The following is a 20,241-nucleotide window of genomic DNA, read 5'->3' on the forward strand; positions in this document are numbered from 1 at the left end:
TCCACCTTGTTAACCACAAGTTCTGACTCAGGAAACTTGAGGCCCTTCCCTGAATCATTGCAATTCAGCACAAAATTCAGGGTACACACAAAGCCGATGCAGACGCACAACACACACACAACACAGACACACACATGCACATGCTTGGAGGGCCACAGGATCCCCAATCTTGTTCAGACGGCTATTACAGAGAAACAACTTAAATGCCTCTCCAGGAATTCCTTTTGTGTTGTCTGCACGGTGGTTTGTGTTCATGGTGGTATTGGGGCAGATATACACAGCCCTATTTGCACCTGCAAAATTTTCAGAGTGAACATATTGCTTTGTTGCAGATTGGTGCAAGCCTTGTGGCTTCCCGCTGGAATCCTGCAGTTTACACACACACACACACACACACACATACACAGCAAATGTTTCAGGGGTGCTTATCTGTCATTTTGTCATGTTACTGCGCAAGAGTGTCACAGCAGAGAGCGACAACGCCTTAACATTGGGGAAACAACAGAGAACAACTCATAAAGGCAAATTATATAAGAACATAAGAAGGGCCTGCTGGATCAGGCCAATGGCCCTTCCGGTCCAGCATTCTGTTCTCACAGTGGCCAATCAGATGCCTGTGAGAAACCCGCAAGCAGCATTTGAGCACAAAATCACCCTCCACTCCTATGGTTTCCAGCAACTGGTATCTGGAAGCATTGCTGGCAGAGTATAGCCATTATGGCCAGTAGCCATCTATGGCCCTTGTCAAATTGTAGAATTGGAAGGGGTCCCAAGGGTCATCCAGTCCAACCCCCTGCAGTGCGGGAATTCTGCCCACAGCCATCCCTGCATGGCTTCGAACCACCAACCTTCTGGTTAGCAGCCAGATGCACTGACCCATCGTGCCATAGGCTCTCTTCCATGATCCAAAATATGTTGATAGCCCAGTATAAATCCTCAACAAATGCACTATCAGTGACAAGTTGCTAAATACATACACACTCAGTCACACACATACACACAAGGCACCAGTCTACAGGGACTACCGTTTTAAGTGTTTTCCGCGCATTTAACTGAACTTCCAGCAACAAAATATTTGAGATGGCTTTCTTCTCTCTTCATAGCTCAGTCTTCTAGCTGCCACACTGCCTGAGATCTCCAAGGGGAAAAAACGAATTCCAATTCTGTGCTTTTAGGTGCCTAACGTGGAACAATTTACATCTCTCTCATCCCCGCCGGCTGCCTTTCACTCATCTCCGTGCTTCAGATACTACGATCCGGGTATCCTTTTTCTCAGGAGTCATGCTCATTTAAAAAAAACCGAAACGGTTTACAAGACATTCCAACATTCAGGCTCCCAAGGGCATGAAAGATACATAAATATCCGCTCCTGTGTATTCTTTGCTAAGGGAAGATGAAATGATGATAGATCATGCCCCAGGAAGTTAAGAACATGCAGCGTTCCTCGCTGGTTTATGCCTGGAGGGTTAAAACGATAGGGCTGGATGAAGATTTGTGCCAGTAGATGGCGCTCAGCATTAGAGCTGGAACCCGGGGGGGGGGGATAAATCCTGAGAATTTGTACTAATCTCATCAAAATGCATTTAATCCTTCTTGGAGCTCCTCCAGACGGGAACACAGGAAGTTGAGTAAGCCCACTGATCCATCTAGCTCAGTATTACCTACACTGACTGGCAGTTGATCTCCAGGATTGTAAGCAGGGACATCTCAGAGACACCTGGAGATTCCACTGGGGACAAAACTTGGGACCTCAAGTCATGCACACAAGCCCCAGACCAGGGGTCAGCAACTTAAGGCCCATGGGTCACAAGCGGCCCACGGGGGTCGTTTAACCGGCCCACGAGCCACCCCCAAACCGAGCCGCCCACTCGGCGAGTCCCCGTATGCTGCGCTAAACCGGTGCAGTGCGGTATGGGGACTCACTTCCGCAGTGCCGGAAATCAGATCTGCATAGACGCAGATGCCAGAAATCAAGGGCGTGCACGCAATCCGGCCCACGGAGGGATCTCCGCTGGAGTGAACCGGTCCAGGCAAGGTAAACCTTGCTGACCCCTGCCCTAGAACAAAGCATTTGTCAAAACCCAAGCTCAAACATGTTTCACAAGAGAATCTGTTCAAAAATGCATATTTCATAGGATCATAGCATTGGAGAGGGACCCCAGGGGTCATCTACTCCAACCCCCGCAGTGCAGGAATCACAGCTATTGAAATGTGAACATTTCCCTCCCGATACTTGGTGCACATGTTATCCACAAAGATTTGGGGCTGCACATACAGATGAAGTTTTAACAGAGATAGAAAGCCCCTTTAGATCTTGTTAGAATTTTTATATGGATGAAACTGGATCCTAAACAGAGGAAGAATTATTGCATTACTTATTGATGGCAGCAAAGACATTTGTATCTCAATACTGGAAACTAAGAAAAGTCCCCAAAGTAATAAATGGGAAGTTAAGTGCTGGACCTTAATTAAATCTGAGAAAATTAACTTACTGGTTGAGAAGTAGGGAACAAGGAGGGGGGGAATGTGTTATACTGAATCATTAATATGCGTATGTGTGGATATAAGGGATCCTAAATCCTACTTCTGGTGTAATGAAATAGATTAAATTAATGGGGTTATAATTGAAGTATTCCTGAGGTGTTAAATGCATTTTAAAAAGATAATTACATTTGTTTGTTTAGTTCGATGAAGGAGGGGAAATGTTAACTCTAAGAATGATTCCTTGGGTCTATTTATTTAACAAAAGTATTTCTATAGGCCAAGATCATAAAATATCAGAGCAGCATACAGCAATCAAACATGAAACATCACTGAAAACAACACCCTACAGTGGTGGACTCTCCTTCTTTGGAAGTTTTTGAGTAGAGGTTGGGTAGCTGTCAGTTATGGGTGTTTTAGCTGAGATTCCTGCATTGCAGGGGGTTGGACTAGATGACCCCCGGGAACCCTTCCAACTCTCCAAGTCGATGATTCTATGGGATGGAAATCATATATATGTGCACACACACATATCTCATTGTTTGACTATTAGTGGACACTTTTTAATGTAAGTTTATTTAATCATGGAATAAAAGAAAGAAAGAGTGTTTAGTACATGAATGCAGAAGGAGGGCAGAACTGATTCAGCAATGAACACAAATAGAAATGAGCCAAGCTACAATCAGACTGAGACCCCCTATCCCTGCTCTTTGCGTTTCACACGGGTGTTGTTGTTCCGTCGTTCAGTCGTGTCCGACTCTTTGTGACCCCATGAACCAGAGCACGCCAGGCACGCCTATCCTTCACTGCCTCCCGCAGTTTGGCCAAACTCAGTGGCTTTGAGAACACTTTTCCAACCATCTCATCCTCTGTCATCCCCTTCTCCTTGTGCCCTCCATCTTTCCCAACATCAGGGTTTTTTCAAGGGAGTCTTCTCTTCTCAGGAGGTGGCCAAAGTACTGGAGCCTCAACTTCAGGATCTGTCCTTCCAGTGATCACTCAGGGCTGATTTCTTTCGCACGGTATCCTAACCCAAACCTCCATGTTGATGACTGGGGAAGGGGTCTTAACCTAGATGGCTCTGTGGGTTGAAGTGGGGTCTTCTGCCATGGCAGAGCTTTTGAGCTATACCCAGTTGGGTGGGAAGCCCCCCCCCCACAAAAGGGCACTTTGACGTGGGGCAGGATGATCGTAAGAAGACAAGAATAGCCTGCCGGATCAGGCCAATGGCCCTTCCAGTCCAGCATCCTGTTCTCACAGTGGCCAACCGGATGTCTGTGGGAAACCTGCAAGCAGGACTCAAACACAAGAGCCCTATATCCCTTCCTCTGGTCTCCAGGAACTGGGATTCAGAAGTGCCGCTGCCTCCAACCATGGAAGCAGATCATAGCCATCATGGGTATGAGCCTTAGATCCTTGGAACCTTGGCAGGAGCAGTTCTCAAGCCCCAAGGCCACGTCAGGCTCAAGTTGCAATGGCAAAATAAATAAGAAGAAAAAGGAAATTCCCCTCCAACAGCTCTGGCCTCTATTCCAGCGAATCCACTGCTCTGTTCCTCCCCACCTGTGGATCATCCCTCTGGAAGGTAACCACCTGAAGGCCCCAAGTCACAGCAGAAATTTGGACAAGGAGAATGTCAGGCACAACTCCTGTTTTTCTAGAGCTCGCAGCAGCTGGACAGGACTGCAAATGTCTCCAGGATATTTATCTGCCCAACAGCCAGCCTGAGCTCTCTCTGTTTGGAAAAGTCATTACAGGCGTATAATTATTGCATCCCACATGTGTTAGAAGTGGAAATGCTGATTTATAATGATTGCACAGAGGTACCTATTTTACTCTTGGAAAGATCTGCTGTTGATTCCCATCCACCCACCCTCTGTTGGTATATGAGAAAAAAAACATTAATTTATCTCCCAAATGCCTGTGTACCCAAGTTTTAATTATTTCTCTGCAAGAAAATTTCCCTTGGAAAATAATAATAATACTACCACCACTAATAAAAACTGGATTGTACTACCAGTATTTCCCTCCACCTGCCTCCCTCAATTCCTATCGTTCCTCTTTTGCAAAACCTTTATGAAACCCTCTGGTCTGCATCCCAACAATGCTATGATCTCCAAGGACCTGTAACTGAGGCTAGGTTAACTGCACATGGGCAGGAGGGATCTTTCTCGGTCAAATGGCCACACTCCCTTCTGATGGCCTCATGCTGGCAGTGGGAGGGGCCCCAGTCAGAAGTGGGCAGGATGCAAATTGTACTTTCCATGCACACTCTCGGCAGCCCCTCTCCAGGCAAGCATAAGGCATGGGCAGAACTCAAGTTTGCCTGGGTCTATCTCCATCCCCTCTCCTTGCTGCCCAACTGTCCCCCATTTGACAGCCTGCAATCATCTCAGGTGGACCCAGTCTGGGGGCTTCCTCAACCTGCTTCTGCAAAATCCTGGGTCAACCTGAATTCACCCCCTCTCCCCCATGACGAGCCTACTGGATCAGGCCAGTGGCCCATCTAGTCCAACTTCCTGTTCTCACATTGCCCGACCAGATGCCTTAGGGGCCCCTGCAAACTGGACATGAGTACAACCAGGGCCGTCTTAAGCATATCAGGCGCCCTGGCGCAGCCAGCAAACTCGCGCTCCCACGCTCCGCCGGGCAGCCGGAGGGCGTGGCGCGGCCGGGCAGCTCACGCTCCGCTGGGCAGCTGGAGGGCGCAGCGCGGCCGGCCGGCTCACGCTCATGCGCTCCGCTGGGCAGCCTGAGGGCATGGTGTGGCTGGCCGGCTCGCACTCCCGTGCTCTGCCGGGCAACCAGAGGGCGCGGCCGGCCAGCTCGTGCTCCGCCGGGCAGCTGGAGGGTGCTGCCAGCAGGCGCTGCCAGTGGGGCTTTAGGGCGGAGGCGCCCTCCAGGCCGTTGCGCCAGTAGGCTCAATGGTTAAGACGGCCATGAGTACAACAGCTCTCTCCCCATCCTGAAGTTCTCAGCAACCAGCGTGTAGAGCCACAAGGCCTCCGACAGCGGAAGTAGAACAGAGCCACCGGGGATACTAGCCACCAATAGCCTTGTCTTCCGCAAATTTGTCTAAACTTCTTTTTAAGTCATCCAAGTTGGTGGCCATCACTGTTTCCTGTGGCAGAGAGTTCCGTAGTTTACACACATACTCTGACATGGTGTCATCATTCGTTCACAGGAGAAGCAAGGACAGAAAGGCAGCTCCTCATGACATGCGTTTGGCTACTTGGTCAGCTTTCTTCTGCAGTTTCCAAATATCCTCGAATGCTTCCATCTCTTTTTGAAACTTTTTTTTTTTAAGGACCAATTTGCATGGAAACTGCTGAGCATTTTATATATTTCTTTCATACTGTTTGGGGCTGACAGGTTTAGTGAAAATAAGTTGAACATACTGGGGCGGAGAGAGAGAAATCCCTTTGAACTGTAACTACTCTTTCTCCAGGGTAGTAATTTTTATAGAATTCTACTCCAGGGTGGGGATTCTCTAAAGTTATGATAGAACGACGGGAAAAGCGTTAGGAGGGATGAAACAGCAGCCCCCTCCCCCCTTCATCTCACATTTACATTTTTATCTCTGCCTACCATTTTCTCTCGTTAAATGTCAGCGCTTTAAATCCAGCGCTTACCTCATCTTGATTTTGGGCTTTGACTTAACCTTCACTCCCACCTCCGCTGCCCCCCACAAATGCCAGTGGTGAATAATGAACAACAGCTTGGAAACCTGGAAATGCAAGAGTTTGCATATGGAGGGGAGGGACAGGATGAGGTGAGGTGAGGACCTGCACAGGATAATGGGGACCCGAAGGCAGGTGCCAAGAGCTTAGAGCTCAGCCTGAGCTGCGTGCTTGGTGCAGCCTTTCCCAACTGGGTGCCCTCCCATTGGCAGGACTCATCCCAGTCCCGGGCAAAAACACTTGGGGTTGAAGTAGAGACAGTGTGGGGTGTGGCCGGTGCATGTGTGTTTGTGTGGCCTCCAGGAAGACCCAAAAGTCAGGTGTAGAGGTTCCCCACCCCTAGCTTATATCAGCCACGACAATATTGTGTGTTGGCATGACGACATATAGAAGAAGAAGAGTTTGGATTTGATATCCCACTTTATCACTTCCCTAAGGAGTCTCAAAGTGGCTAACAATCTCCTTTAAACACTCAGTGAGGTGAGTGAGGCTGAGAGACTTCAGAGAAGTGTGACTAGCCCAAGGTCACCCAGCAGCTGCATGTGGAGGAGCGGGGACGCGAACCCGGTTCACCAGATTACAAGTCCACCGCTCTTAACCACTACACCACACCAGGCCAGTTCTTCTTTGGAGTTTTTAAACCTCATTCAAATAGTATTCTAACCCCAGTTGCTTATGTCCTGGCTCCTGGCTCCAAACATGCAAGCAGATTCTTTTACATGTAGGTAAGAAAGAGATCTTTATTCAGGCAGATATCAGCAGCAGACACAAGGCTCAGGAGTTGCAGATACTAAAAGTCAGGACAATAATTCCTCCGTTGACTACTCTGGATATTGCTTGTAATCTAGAGGAAATCAAATTAATTCTACATGAAGAACGACCTTTTTCTTAAGCATGTGTAATTCCATATCTCTGGGGGTCTGGCTTGCTCGTTGCCAAATTATCCAGTTAAACACTTGTTCAAATCCATTTTGGAGAGGGTTGTCAGGGCTTGTAAATAAATAATTCGGGAAGAGGTTTTAATCTTCTGGGATGACCCCAAGTGGTACTGCCCCCAGGACAAAAGATGGAAAAAGGAGATGGAAAAAGTCAAAGGATTTATGCTCTCCTAATATAAATTGTGCACATTATTTTCTCTGGTATACAGTTTTTTATGCACATGTTCCCCAAGTACTGTATAGGGATTTTTATACACATTATGTGGCTGGAGAACTGCACTGCACAACTGGGAGAAATGCGAATTTTCAAAAGATAGCTTTTTTGTTTCACTTGCAGGATTGTTTCAGAAAGTGCACATTGGACAGGTTCAACTTTCCATGCAAGCTGAATCAAATTTCTCCACCGTCCTAATTCCAGCCTTCCCCAGCATGGTGCCTACCAGATAATCTGGACTCCAAGAGCCTCATCCAATGTGGAATAGCAGGAGCTGTAGCCCAAACTCTCTTGGAGGCACCAGGGTGAAGAGGAAGGGTGAGCTATTCATTTCTCTATTACAATGGGGAAGAGCCTTAGGTCAGGTGCTCTGCATGCAGAAGATCCCAGGTTCAATTCCTGCCATTTCTCCAGTTAGACAGATCAGCTCACAGGTTACCTCCAGTTTGTCAACATTTTGCAGGAGGGATTCAGGCACATACTGGAAATTTTGGCCCAGATTCGATGTTCTCTGACCTCTAGCACAAGGGCCGTCATGCTAGGGTAAGGGTGAAAATAATTGTTGTGCAATACAAAATCCAGCACAACAGCTGTGCTTTCAGAAGTATTGCAGTTCACAGAAATTTTCTAGGATTCTATGCATATCTGAGCCCTCTCTTGTCCTCTCGCTTGGTGATGCATAAGCGGTCACTCTACTCCTGACTGTCTCCTGAAATCATTTCAAATTTATGGGAAGAAAGCAGTGACTGGCATCTGAATCAGAATGAAGAAAAGTCCTGTGAGTCTTATAAGACCTGCTTGTCTGGACCATTTTCACCTGGCCTAGAGGGCCAGAACTTGATTGCCTAAAGCTCCAAAGTCTGCTTCTGCTGCTTCTGGATGTCTTGGGACCATCAAAGTGGTTTAGGGGCTGTTTTGGGAAAAAGATTGAGTTGTGGAGATACATGCATTGTGGAGACCTTTAAAGCCCTAAACGGCCTCAGTCCTGTATACCTGAAGGAGCGTCTCCACCCCCACCGTTCAGCCTGGACACTGAGATCCAGCACCGAGGGCCTTCTGGTGGTTCCCTCGCTGCAAGAAGCAAAGCTACAGGGAAACAGGCAGAGGGCCTTCTCAGTAGTGGCACCAGCCCTGTGGAACGCCCTCCCTTCAGATGTCAAAGAAATAGACAACTACCAGACATTTAGAAAATACCTGAAGGGAAGTTTTTAATCTGTGATATTTTAATGTATTTTAATATTTGTTGGAAGCCACCTTTTTGGCAACTTCCCTTAGCCTTAGTCTTATGTATATTCCCAACATGGACACTGTCGTCACACCCGCTAGTGCTTTTTATTTTATTTGTTTTAACCTGTACGATTTTACTGCCAATTGTTTTAACTGTATCTGTTGTATTCTCTGCATAATTGTGTCAGCCTACTGCCTGGTCTTTTACTATGTGCTATGGCCATAGGGCTAATGCAATAAATAAATTGATTGATTGATTGTTGGAAGCCACCCAGAGTGGCTGGGGAGACCCGGCCCCAGATGGGCGGGGTACAAATAAATTATTATTATTATTATTATTATTATTATTATTATTATTATTATTATTATTATTATTATTATCTTCTCTCCCCCCTTTTACTATATACCTATATCATGTTCTTACCCCTTTTTTGTTGGAACTTATTGTGAATTATCAGAGGATTGTTTAATTCTATTGCACATTTGTTAATTTGAGACGTTTCCATTAGTGCATTGTTCATATGGCTATAAAAATTATGTTATGTCTTGCAACAGTTAGTGAATTACTGTATTTTAAATGCTCTGATGCTGTGAGGAGCTTTGAATATAGCTTACTATGGAAAGGCAGTGTAGCAATGATGCTGGTGAAATATAATGTGATATATGTTTATTTTCTGGGTTTTATTCTATGTTAGTTCTTCTCAGAGTAGACCCATTCAAGTTAATAGACGTGACTAACTTGGGTTCATTGATTTTGATAGGTCCACTCTGAGAACTACTTAGTAGTACTAGTAGTTATTATCATTTTCATTATCATCATCATACTATTTAGTTGAAGACAACCCTCTCCTCTTAGAAGCCTGTGTTTAAAATGGACCCTTCTATTTCCATCTTTTCCTAAAGTGGCCTCTCATAACTAGAACATCTGGATACATTGTCTTTGGTAAAATCATCATTGTGGAAGTCCATCTGCCAGACACTAGACACATCAGAAGTTTTATAAACCCCCTGATGGATAATAACGTAATTATTTGCCTAGGGTGAAAACAAGATTAGTTCCTGCACAAAGCTGTTTGCTTGCTCAGTTGACTTACTAGGATAGGATATTTACCCTTGCGGGGGGGGGAAATGGGGGGAACCCTGCAGAACCAAACAACCTCTGAGGTTGATTCATTTTGCGTCAAGAGACCGGAAACAAAGAGGCAAGTTAGGTGGCATGGAGTATATCTAGAGCCAATTTATTAAACTGAAACATCAAGAATTTCTGAACTGCATTGGGAAAACTACATGCGGGAAATATTCAGTCCTCTATCAGGCTCCCAAGCCAGCAGTGATCAGGTAAGCCTACCTTGCAGGGTGACCAGGCAGTGTTAAACTACACCTCTTTCTCCCTGCCACACTTCTTGCAGGTCTTCCCAATCCATGCGCCTGCAACTTCCAGGGCGTGGTGTGGTTTATCCTCGGAAGTAATCCACAACCTGCCCCACAGGGCCCTTTATGCAAGTTTCTAGAACCGCACTGTTCACCTGATAAGTGTCTCAGGGTGCCGGCCGTTGCCCTTTCCTGAACACACACCTGCTAAGGACCAAATAGAACTAATCAAGCTAATTTTCTGGTGGGCCCCACCAGCACTAACTGCACCATGTGGGTGGGTGGGATAAGGTAAGGATATATTGGTTTAATAATCAAAGGATTGATAATCTGAATGTGACCAGTTCAAGACAGAGGGAAAAGTACCGGTAGTTCTTTCATTCCATGCTACATCAGGCACAGACTCTGTGCTCATCTAACCTGCTATAGTCTACACTGAGTGGCAGCAGATCTCTGGCCGAGAAGGGCTTTTCACATCAACTACTCCCTTCTAAATTTTAAGTGAAGATGCCCGGGCTTGTACCTGGGACCTTCTGCATGCAAATCAGAGACTTTACCACTGAGCTAACTCGTGTCCTCTTGACTTGGATTGCCTTCCTTCTGATATCAACTTGGAATTTTCTACCGAAGACACAAGTGAGCTGACTTGAGTGACCCATGTTCATAGGTCTACTCTCTTTCCTATTATCTCACAATCCTACACAAGGCACTGCCTAGGCTATAGATCATCTCACTTCTTCCATGAACTCAGCGGCGGGTAAACCTGTGCCTTTCAGCCGGTGTCCTCAGCTTTTCCATCTGCAAAATGGGAATAATTATGCAGGCCACCCTTATGGGGTTGTTGTAAGCGAGGTGGACATGTAGGAAGTTGTCACTGGTCCAGCTACCTCAACATTGCCGACACTGGCTGGCAGTCACTCTCCAAAGCTTAAATTCTCTCCAGAGATGCCTTTGGTTGAAGCTGGGGCCTTCTGTGTGCAAAGCAGCTGCTTTAATGCTGAACATCTTTAAAGATGACAGTTCTCTATTTGGAGGAGTTTTCTGGAAAAGATGCTACCCAGTCTGATTTAAAGCTAAAGAAGCTTAAGAAGGGAGAGCAGCAGGTGCCTTGAAGTTGCCCACTGAGCAGGTACAGAGCTCATCTGGTCACAGTCTTCCCCGCTAGGGGGAGCTGTGTTTTGTAATTCTATTTAAATTAGTAATCACGCTTACCTTTCCACTCGCACACATAAATTAACATATGCAAATGGCATGCAAATGTGCATCCTTTGTCCCTTTCTGGAGTGATACATTTCGGAAACACAAAGGGGAGAGATGAGATGATCCGCCAATTCTATCCTGTTCGAACCCATTGCATGCCGCCACTTCCTGGCTGCAACTGCACACATCTTTTTAATGTTAAAGTCATATTTCTAGGAGCATGTTTCGCACACTGAAAATGCACAGCGAAATCTGGAGAAGAAGTGCATAACCCAGTTGGAAGCTGAGCTCTGTTCTGTGCAAACTTCCCGGGATCGTTGGATGCAGAAAAGCAGACCAAACACCTTTCTCTCAACAAATCAACAAACTTTACAAGGAATGGGTCTTCCCATCCCTAGAAAGGGGTCAGTTCCAGAAGTGAGGCTTCAAACCAGAATAATACTTATGAAGCAGTTGGAATGTACTTGAAAGTTGCTACCAAAAAAAAGAAATAAATAAAAACCAGTACAGTTGTACCTTGGTTGTCGAATGCCCTAGAACTCGTACGCTTTGGCTCCTGAACACCGCAAACCTGGAAGTGATTTTTCCAGTTTGTGAACCTTCTTTTGGAACCTGAACATCTGATGGGGTTTCTATGGCTTCTGGTTGGCTGCAGGAGCTTACTGCAGCTAACCAGAAGCCATGATTTGGTTTTCGAATGTTTTGGAAGTCAAACAGACTTCCGGAACAGATTCCGTTCGACTTCCAAGGTACAACTGTATTGTTTGTTCATTTGGGCTCAGAAGCTACAGAAATTAAAAGGGAAGGCGGGACACACACACACACACACAGAGAGAGAGAGAGAGAGAGAGAGAGAGAGAGAGAGAAATTGAGAGAGAGAGAGAGAGAGAGAGGGGGGGGGGGGAGAGAGAGAGAGAACACCCAGAAGCAGAATTTACAGCCCTCGCTCCTTGCCTAGGCAAGGGCCAATCTTGGCTCTGCACATGGTTAATTGAGGTTCAAATCCTCCTCCCAGCATGCCTCCAATTAATTAGAAACGAGGTTAATTTTCGTTTTCCGTCAATTGCACTGTAAGCAAACCTCCCCGGTCCATTCAGTGAAAGTGTGTGGGGGTGCATGAGGTGGGGGAAATGAGAAAACTAATCAATAGATACGTACCCTGCCACAAATGAGGGGTGAGCGGGAAAGAGAATTAAATAAATCCCGGCTGGGAATTTGCACTGATAAAGATCAGGGGGGGGGGGACGGGACAAAAAACCCACTTGTCTGTAGGGGGTGGGGGGAGAAAGAAAGAAAGAAAGAAAGAAAGAAAGAAAGAAAGAAAGAAAGAAAGAAAGCTCTTAATTTGGCTGAATGACCAGCTGGCTTGGCTTTGTTTTCCAGCAACCTTAATTATCCAGCAAATAACAAGGCTTGCTTATCAAGTCTGAAATGTGAATCGTGCTGTTGGTGCCAAGGAGATGCGGAAGGCCTGAGCACAACTTGCAATGCAGGAAGAAAGAAGAAATTGGGACCATCGGTGACGGCAGTTGATGTGCTGGTTGAAGCCCAGCAAGTTGGGAGATGCTGACAGCTTCCAAACTCACACGCAGTCCTATACATTTCTGCAGTAATTTGGCATTTTAAAAAACCCCAAGAAAATTAGTTGGCGTTTTAGTGCAAATTTCTCTTAAGCACATTTGGGTATGCAGTTTTGACTAATATACACATTTGTGTTAGCAATTTACTCTAATATAATGCATTTTTTAAAAAAAACAATTTCCACTAATATATGTTTTTTAATGATCATTCCCCCCCCCCCACTAAATGCATTACATACCAGGCAAAAATTCAGAGAAGTGTGAATTTTAAAGGACAGATAGTTGTATTTTGGGTCATGTTTTAAAGACCTTTTTCAGCAAGCGATACCTGTACTGGATTTCAATTGTTTTTAATTGCTTTCATTGTTGCTGTTTTCATTATGAAATCACTTTGAGATCTTTTGTGGGAAGCGATTCGTCAATAAAGCAAATACTGTAAAGGCAATGTTTCTGTATAGCATGGTTCTGTAAGGATAATACATTTGCAAAGCAAACATATATAGTATATATTACAAGAGAGAAGAGATAATGCAGCGGGGGGAGGGGCAGGGGGACACCCTCAGCTCCATATAGCAGGGAAGAGAAGGAGGTGTCGGAAGTTGAAGAGGTAATGTTATATCATACTGGGAACCTTAGTTCTTAAAATAAATGCCAAACACGGGATTTAGGAGAAATGGAAAGTAAGCATTTTTATTGCTGAGCAATAAGGTCCAGGGAGTTGCCTCTCAAAGACTGGACATTAATCACAGGTATCCAAAGGGTTTTATAGATCCTCCAAACGTTACATATTCATATCTTGCATTAAGCATCAAGCCAATGAGCGTATGACAGCAACCCAGAAATCCGACCCTCTTGTCCCCAGAAGACTCTCTGAACTTCACCCTAGTTAGCGGAAGCAAGGAGATTCACTTCTGCTTTCTTGTAACGACCTTCTGCCCCTGTGAACTCTCCCCCAATTCCTTTTCTTGGGCCATTGTTTCAGCTTGGTAAGCACATAAATCTCATTATGTCAGACTTGGTCAAAACTCTATATGTATCTTAAACACCCAGAACATTTTGCAGACATCCTGTTTCTCCCAACATCCTGTCTCACTTGGGGACATAGGACCCATGACATAATTTATATCTTCTGCAGTCAACCTGCCTAGCTAGATATTTTCTGCTTGGCTCAGCTGTAACCCACAAACTCTTTGTAAGAAGCATTCCTTGCAAGGCACAGTCTTAATGCATCTGGTTACTCAAAATATATTGCAAGCATATGATTGATCAGATATATAAGCATACAGAATAAAGCAAAGGTGAGATTATATATCCCAGGTTACAACAGTAACAGGGTTTAGTGACAGGTGGGTAGCCGTGTTGGTCTGCCATAGTCGAAACAAAATAGAAAATTCTTTTCAGTAGCACCTTAGAGACCAACTGAGTTTGTTCTTGGTATAGGCTTTCGTGTGCATTCACACTTGTCTATGGCAGAATAAGCTAGGGTGTCTCTCCCCACTGCTGTGACAAGCTCCCTTCCCCTCAATCTCCCAGGACCAGGAGAGTTATGAAGTGGGAGGACCCAAGACAGACATGCCGGCGTAGTCTCATATTGTTTGGGAAGGACCTGGGGGAGGAGGAGACTTAGGTAGCTGTGGGGAACTTCAGCATCTACTACTGTCTTATAGGGGCAAGTTCTATTGAGAAGAGTCACTGTGCTCATTAGCTCTGGCACTCCTGACCACACCTTGTTTCTTCTAATAAAGAGTTAACTTCACTTATTCTGTGTGATTTAATGCTGAGTTGAGCCTTTCAATGGCCACATGATAGTACTAAAAGGTAAAGGTAAAGGGATCCCTGACCATTAGGTCTAGTCGTGTCCGACTCTGGGGTTGCGGCGCTCATCTCGCATTACTGGCCGAGGGAGCCGGCGTACAGCTTCCAGGTCATATGGCCAGCATGACTAAGCCACTTCTGGCGAACCAGAGCAGTGCACGGAAACACCGTTTACCTTCCCACCGGAGCGGTACCTATTTATCTACTTGCACTTTGACGTGCTTTTGAACTGCTAGGTGGGCAGGAGCAGGGACCGAGCAACAGGAGCTCATCCCGTCATGGGGATTTGAACCACCGACCTTCTGATTAGCAAGCCTTAGGCTCTGTGGTTTAACCCAAAAAGGAAAAAAAGTGGGTGGAGGAACTGTCTACCTTTGCATAGTATAAATCAGAGGTTTATATGCACAGATCTCTCCCACCAGGCAAGAAAGTGGCTCCACCACACTTCAGGCACATGTACCAACTCTGAAAGATGGTATGGAGGTGTGTGGTCTAGAGAAATTCCCTGAATAGGAAATAAATATGGTTCATAGTGCAATCTTTGGCATATCTAGGCTCCACTGAGCTCAAAGGCACCTGCCTCTAGAGAAATATCTATAACATGGATGGAGAACCTCAGGTCTGGGGACATGATGTGGCCCTCCATACCTCTCTATCTGGCCCTCAGAACTCTCTGCATGCCACACCTTCACTGGCCATTGCTTCACAACCTCCCAGTGAGTTTTTTTCCCTGGCAGGAATGAGTTGTTGAACTCTGATAAGGCTTCTTCCTTTTCACGATGGAGGGCTGGCTCAGCTATGAGGCAAGATGAGGTGACTGCCTTAGGTGGCAGAATCCACAGGGGCAGCAGATCCTGATACAAATCATTATTCCCCTGTGTTCCTGATCTTCATTCACCCCTTCATTCAGGCCTTCTTCACTGGTGGGGAGAGAACCATTTAGTGGTTTGCCTCAGGTGCCAAAATGTCTTGGGCGGGCCCTGGTGAAAAGTGTGTGTGAGTGTGTGTGTGGTATCAGGCCTGCTGTACAAAAGGAACATTTAAATTAGTTACTCCCCCCCCCCACTTTTGTCTCTTGCGCTGCCCTTCACTGGCATATGGTCCCTGGAAGGTTGCCCAGAAGGGAATGTGGCCCTTGGGCTGAAAAATGTTTCCCACCCCTTCCAAATAGTATTGTAGTCCAAGTGGGGTACTTTTTATTGGTAGCATAGCCTCCTCTTAGTAAAGGGACAAGAGACCTTGTCAATATGATGGGGAAAGAGTCCCACGGTTTCTATCTACAGGTATGTACTCATCGCCGTGCCAAGATGTCCTCCAATTTAGAACAATGGGCCATTTGTCCTAAACGCTCAAGTCGGGCAGCCATCATAATTCAGCTCTATCTCCAGCAGCTGGAAGTGATTTATCTGAGCAAAACACACCTTTGCAGGCAGTAAATTTGACCTGAACGTCCCAACCTTGGTGTGTTTATCCACTGCTAATGCAGGAAGGATGAAAACCATGTCAAGATTCCCCCCACCCCCACCCCCCGTTCTTTATCATCAGCCAACAATTCTGGTGGGGATCAACCGAGCACCAGAACATCAACAGCTGCTGCCATCTGGTTCCACCTTTTGCATCTCAATAATCCTCACGTATGAAGATAAAAGAGAGAGAGAGAGCAAACACTGGAGAGAAGGGCTGTGGAAGGCAAAGGGAGTAGGACAAAGCAGTCACAGCAAAACACTCATTTTGCTGTAAGGAAATGAAATAAAGTTAAAACAGGTCCATCAAGACAGGTTTTTGGGACAGGGCTCCATGGCCCCACTAAGCAGATGGGCCCTCAAATGCATCAGGGCTGACTTACAACACTAAAACAAAGTAATATGTGTTATCTATTTACTTGCTGGCAGATTTATAGTGTGCCTCCAGGAAGGGGGAAAATTTCATTCAGCTCACATTTAAAGGCAAACCTACCTCATTTATACTTTCCTAACAACGCATGAACCAAAACACACCCATCCTTCAAAATTTGCATTTCTCTAATGCACTACTCCAGCCGGGTAATGTGAACAAAATGCATATATATCAGAGTAAACTTCAATTTTAATACGGCCAACCCCTTTTTAGATCAAATCTCAGATCAATTTTAAATTGCATTTATTATTGATTCTGTATGTGTCTTTTTTGTGTGTGTGTGTGCTGGTCGTCGACCATAATAAAGTACTTACTTACTTATTAGAGTAAAGTTTCCATAAAAATGCATATATTAGTGAAAATGACACACACAATTGCATTATTTTAGGGTACATTGCTTTGCAAAAATGTGTCTGTTAGGGAAACTGCATTGCTGGTGAATCATCATGAGGACTTTTTTTGGGGGGGTGATTCTCAAACTGGTGGGAAAGCGGGTTCTCCACTCAGGGAGAGCACGGGTTGCAGAAGGGTTAACGGGACAGCTCCCTTGTTGCTGGGCGGGTTAGTTTGCATGGCCACTTTTTGGATTGGGCTCACCAGGTTGCTGGGGAGATGAGCATGTTGCAAGTTAATGATTGACAGGCATTGTCGTTTAAATTCCTGCACGCGTCTTTTAGGTTTCACTTTTGCTGCGTGCAACGGATCTCCCGCCTGCCCTCCCTATCTTTAGGGATTTTTCTTTTGCATTTGACCTTGCTATGCCTGTCATGGGGTCGCCTGCTTTGGAGCAGGGGCCTGGTAGGAATTTTGTCCATTTGGCTGATTGGCTGGTGCCATTTGGTTTTTGCCTACTGCATAGCAAATTGTCACAACTTGTAAGGTTGTGGTTAGGCATTGGTTAAAATTGGTTGGTCTAGGGGTACAGGATTTGGCTGGGCCTGCCCATAAGTAGAAGAGCACCCCAGAATGACTTGACACAGGGGCTGAGCAGAGCATTGATCTGAAACAGAAGCTGTGGCTCTGCTGATGCTGGGGGACTCCAACTCCCATCAGCCAGCACAGGCAGTGGGTCAAGGATGATGGGAGTTGTAGTCCAACAACATCTAGATGGCTTCAGGATGCGCCATCTAAATCATGGGTGGGGGACCTACAACCTGGAGGCCATATGCATTGAGCCTGTCCTCTTCATCTAGACCCCCCCCAATGTATTTTTCCACCCACCTTGAGTGTTTTTCACCTGGCTGGAATGTGTCCTCGAACTCTTATAATGCCTCTTGCTGGCCTGGAGGGAGGACAGAGGTGTGGGCGTTTGTGTGTGTAAGGAAAAAAAATTACAATGGCTGCACTGCTCACTTTTGTCTCTCCCCATCCCTGGCATGTGGCCCCTAGAAGTCTGCCTGGAAGGAAATGTGCCCCCCCTCCAGGAAAGAAATAGTTTCCTAACACCCCTGATCCAAAGATGCATGTTCTCACTTCTTCACCTTCTGACACCGTGATTGCAGAGCTATCTTTTTTTTCAAACTGCTGTTTCAATTCTATTCGGTAACCCAGCAGACAAGAAAAGATTGTTGTGTTGCTCTTGTTTCTTTTTTAAAAAATAAAAATACAGCTATCGGGGAGAAATGCAATAGCATTTGGCACCATTAAGTGCCAAAGTGACATCCGAGTTGCTCTGAAATTGGCAGATTAAAGCCATGGCCCTTAACTGCTCTGAAAAGAGCACAAACCACTCTTCACCCTTGACTAATGGTATAATAATTAACTGCTTGTCACTAGGCAACCACTTGGCTCCTATTATCCATCTCCCCCCAAAATTACTCAAATATTAATTATCTCTCCCCCCTCCAATATAGTCTTTTTTTTCCTCTTTCCATGCCAAATAATAGCATGTGTCAATATTTTTAATAAACAGGTCAAAGAGTTAGCTCCGGGCATCAAAAATCTTGGAAGATGATATCCCTTGTTCCAGCCAGCACAGTAATTTGGGGCCAAAGAACACACTAGAAAGAATGAGGGACGTCCAATTGTCTTGTCCAATGAGCCACGGTCAAAAAGCCCAGTTTATTAAACAACTCCCTCGCTTGCCCCACAATTACAGAGCCATCCTTGTACGTTGTGTTATGAAAAGGAGGGATTTGATTTCACAGGTTTTAGAAAACGCTGAACAATGCCAAGTGTTCAGTCTTTTCATGGCCTGTTCTTCCAGCGATCTGCACTATCCATTGAAAGCCGTATCACGCCACTTTAAGCAGCCATGGTTTCCTCCCGAAGAATATTGAGGACTGTCATTGCCTACGGTTGCTGAGATGAGTTAGGAGACTCCCTATTCCCCTCACAGAGCTATGATTCCCAGAGTGGTTTTACAGTCAAACACTCTTCTCTGAGGACTCTAGGAACTGTAGCTCTGTGAGGGGAATAGGGAGTTTCCTAACTCATCAGTATTTTTTACACTGACTGGCAGTAGCTGGTTGCGAATAAGAAGGTAGGTGGGTGGGGGCTGGGGGAGAGCATGCTGAGGTTATTGGGGCAGCTCCCAATTTGCCCATATTGGGATTAATCCACTGGGATTATGTTTGGACCAATCGTCTGAACGTGGAATTACATAAACTATACACAAGAGACAGATACCTTCCATAACCTGACACACTTTTACACAGTCTTCTGTACAGGGTATTGTAGACCATTGACTTTTGCATTCACAGCTTGTGGCAGGATCGGCCCGTCCATGAGGCAGACTGAGGCAGCCACCTTGGGTGGCAGAGTCTAAAGGGTGGTGGCACCGTGCTCGCCACTGCTGGAAAAGGGAGGAGAAGAGGCTATAGGAGTGACTTCCAGGTTCCTGCAAGATCTTTCATGACCCCTGTAAGCAAGGCTTTGGCGGTGGGCAGATAGCAGAAGGAGACATCTTCCCATTTCCCACCCCTGGCTAGTGGAATCATAGAATTCTAGATCTGGAGAGAGTCTTGTAAGCTGCCTGTTCCAACACCCTGTTCAATTCTGGAAATCCAGAGTTAGAACATTCTCTGGCTAGCCTCGGTTTGCAGTCAACAAGAACTCACTACCTCACTAGGTAACGGGTTCAATCATCAAATTGCTCATGCTGTCAAGATCTTTATCCTAATGCTCAACTGAATTCTATAACTCTGGACTGCAGAGAGCACAGATGTGAAAATGGTCACATATCTGTTCAATATGGTCTAGAACTGTGCTTGCACACTAAACAACACCGAGGCAGTAAACAGTTTCTCTTACCATCGCCAATGGAAGAACGCCAACTAGATCTTTCTGGCTTACGTAGATCTTGGAGATGCCAAGGTCAGATGTTCTGTCTCCTGGATACTCGACTTGCCACGTAATAAGCTGGGTGTCTGGCAATTCACTAAGATCTTCTATTTCAAAATCAATTTGCATGATCTCAGAGGGTGGCGCGTTGGTGCTGGAGGAAGAGAGAGAAGGGGGAAACATTGTCAGTGTGCATCGTACATTGTGGTAAGAATTCACCTCTACACCACTTTGTTTGTTACCCAGGTGAGGAACAACCACCTTTTGAATAAACCACAGAGCCTAGGGCTTGCTGAGCTCCCGTTGCTCGGTCCCTGCTCCTGCCAACCTAGCAGTTCGAAAGCATGTCGAAAGTGCAAATAGGTAAGTAGGTACCGCTCCGGCAGGAAGGTAAACGGCATTTCCGTGCGCTGCTCTGGTTCACCAGAAGCAGCTTAGTCATGCTGGCCACATGACCCGGAAGCTGTACGCCGGCTCCCTTGGCCAATAAAGCAAGATGAGCGTCGCAACCCCAGAGACGTCCGTGACTGGACCTAATGGTCAGGGGTCCCTTTACC

At 45.9% G+C, this 20,241-nt stretch overlaps 1 protein-coding gene across 1 annotated transcript in view; it reads right to left on the reverse strand.

Annotated features, from left to right (window-relative positions):
• Nucleotides 1-19,834, reverse strand: part of LOC117038809 (transmembrane protein 132D-like) — a 128,412-nt gene extending 108,578 nt beyond the window's left edge. Inside the window, exon 1 of the mRNA XM_033135750.1 lies at nt 19,655-19,834. Coding sequence (XP_032991641.1) covers nt 19,655-19,813 — 159 coding nt within the window. The 5' untranslated portion in view covers nt 19,814-19,834. The remainder of the gene's footprint in view (nt 1-19,654) is intronic.
• Between the last annotated feature and the right edge of the window lie 407 nt (nt 19,835-20,241).

The sequence above is a fragment of the Lacerta agilis genome, chromosome 17 (assembly GCF_009819535.1).
Source record: "Lacerta agilis isolate rLacAgi1 chromosome 17, rLacAgi1.pri, whole genome shotgun sequence".
NCBI classification, from domain to species: Eukaryota; Metazoa; Chordata; class Lepidosauria; order Squamata; family Lacertidae; genus Lacerta; species Lacerta agilis.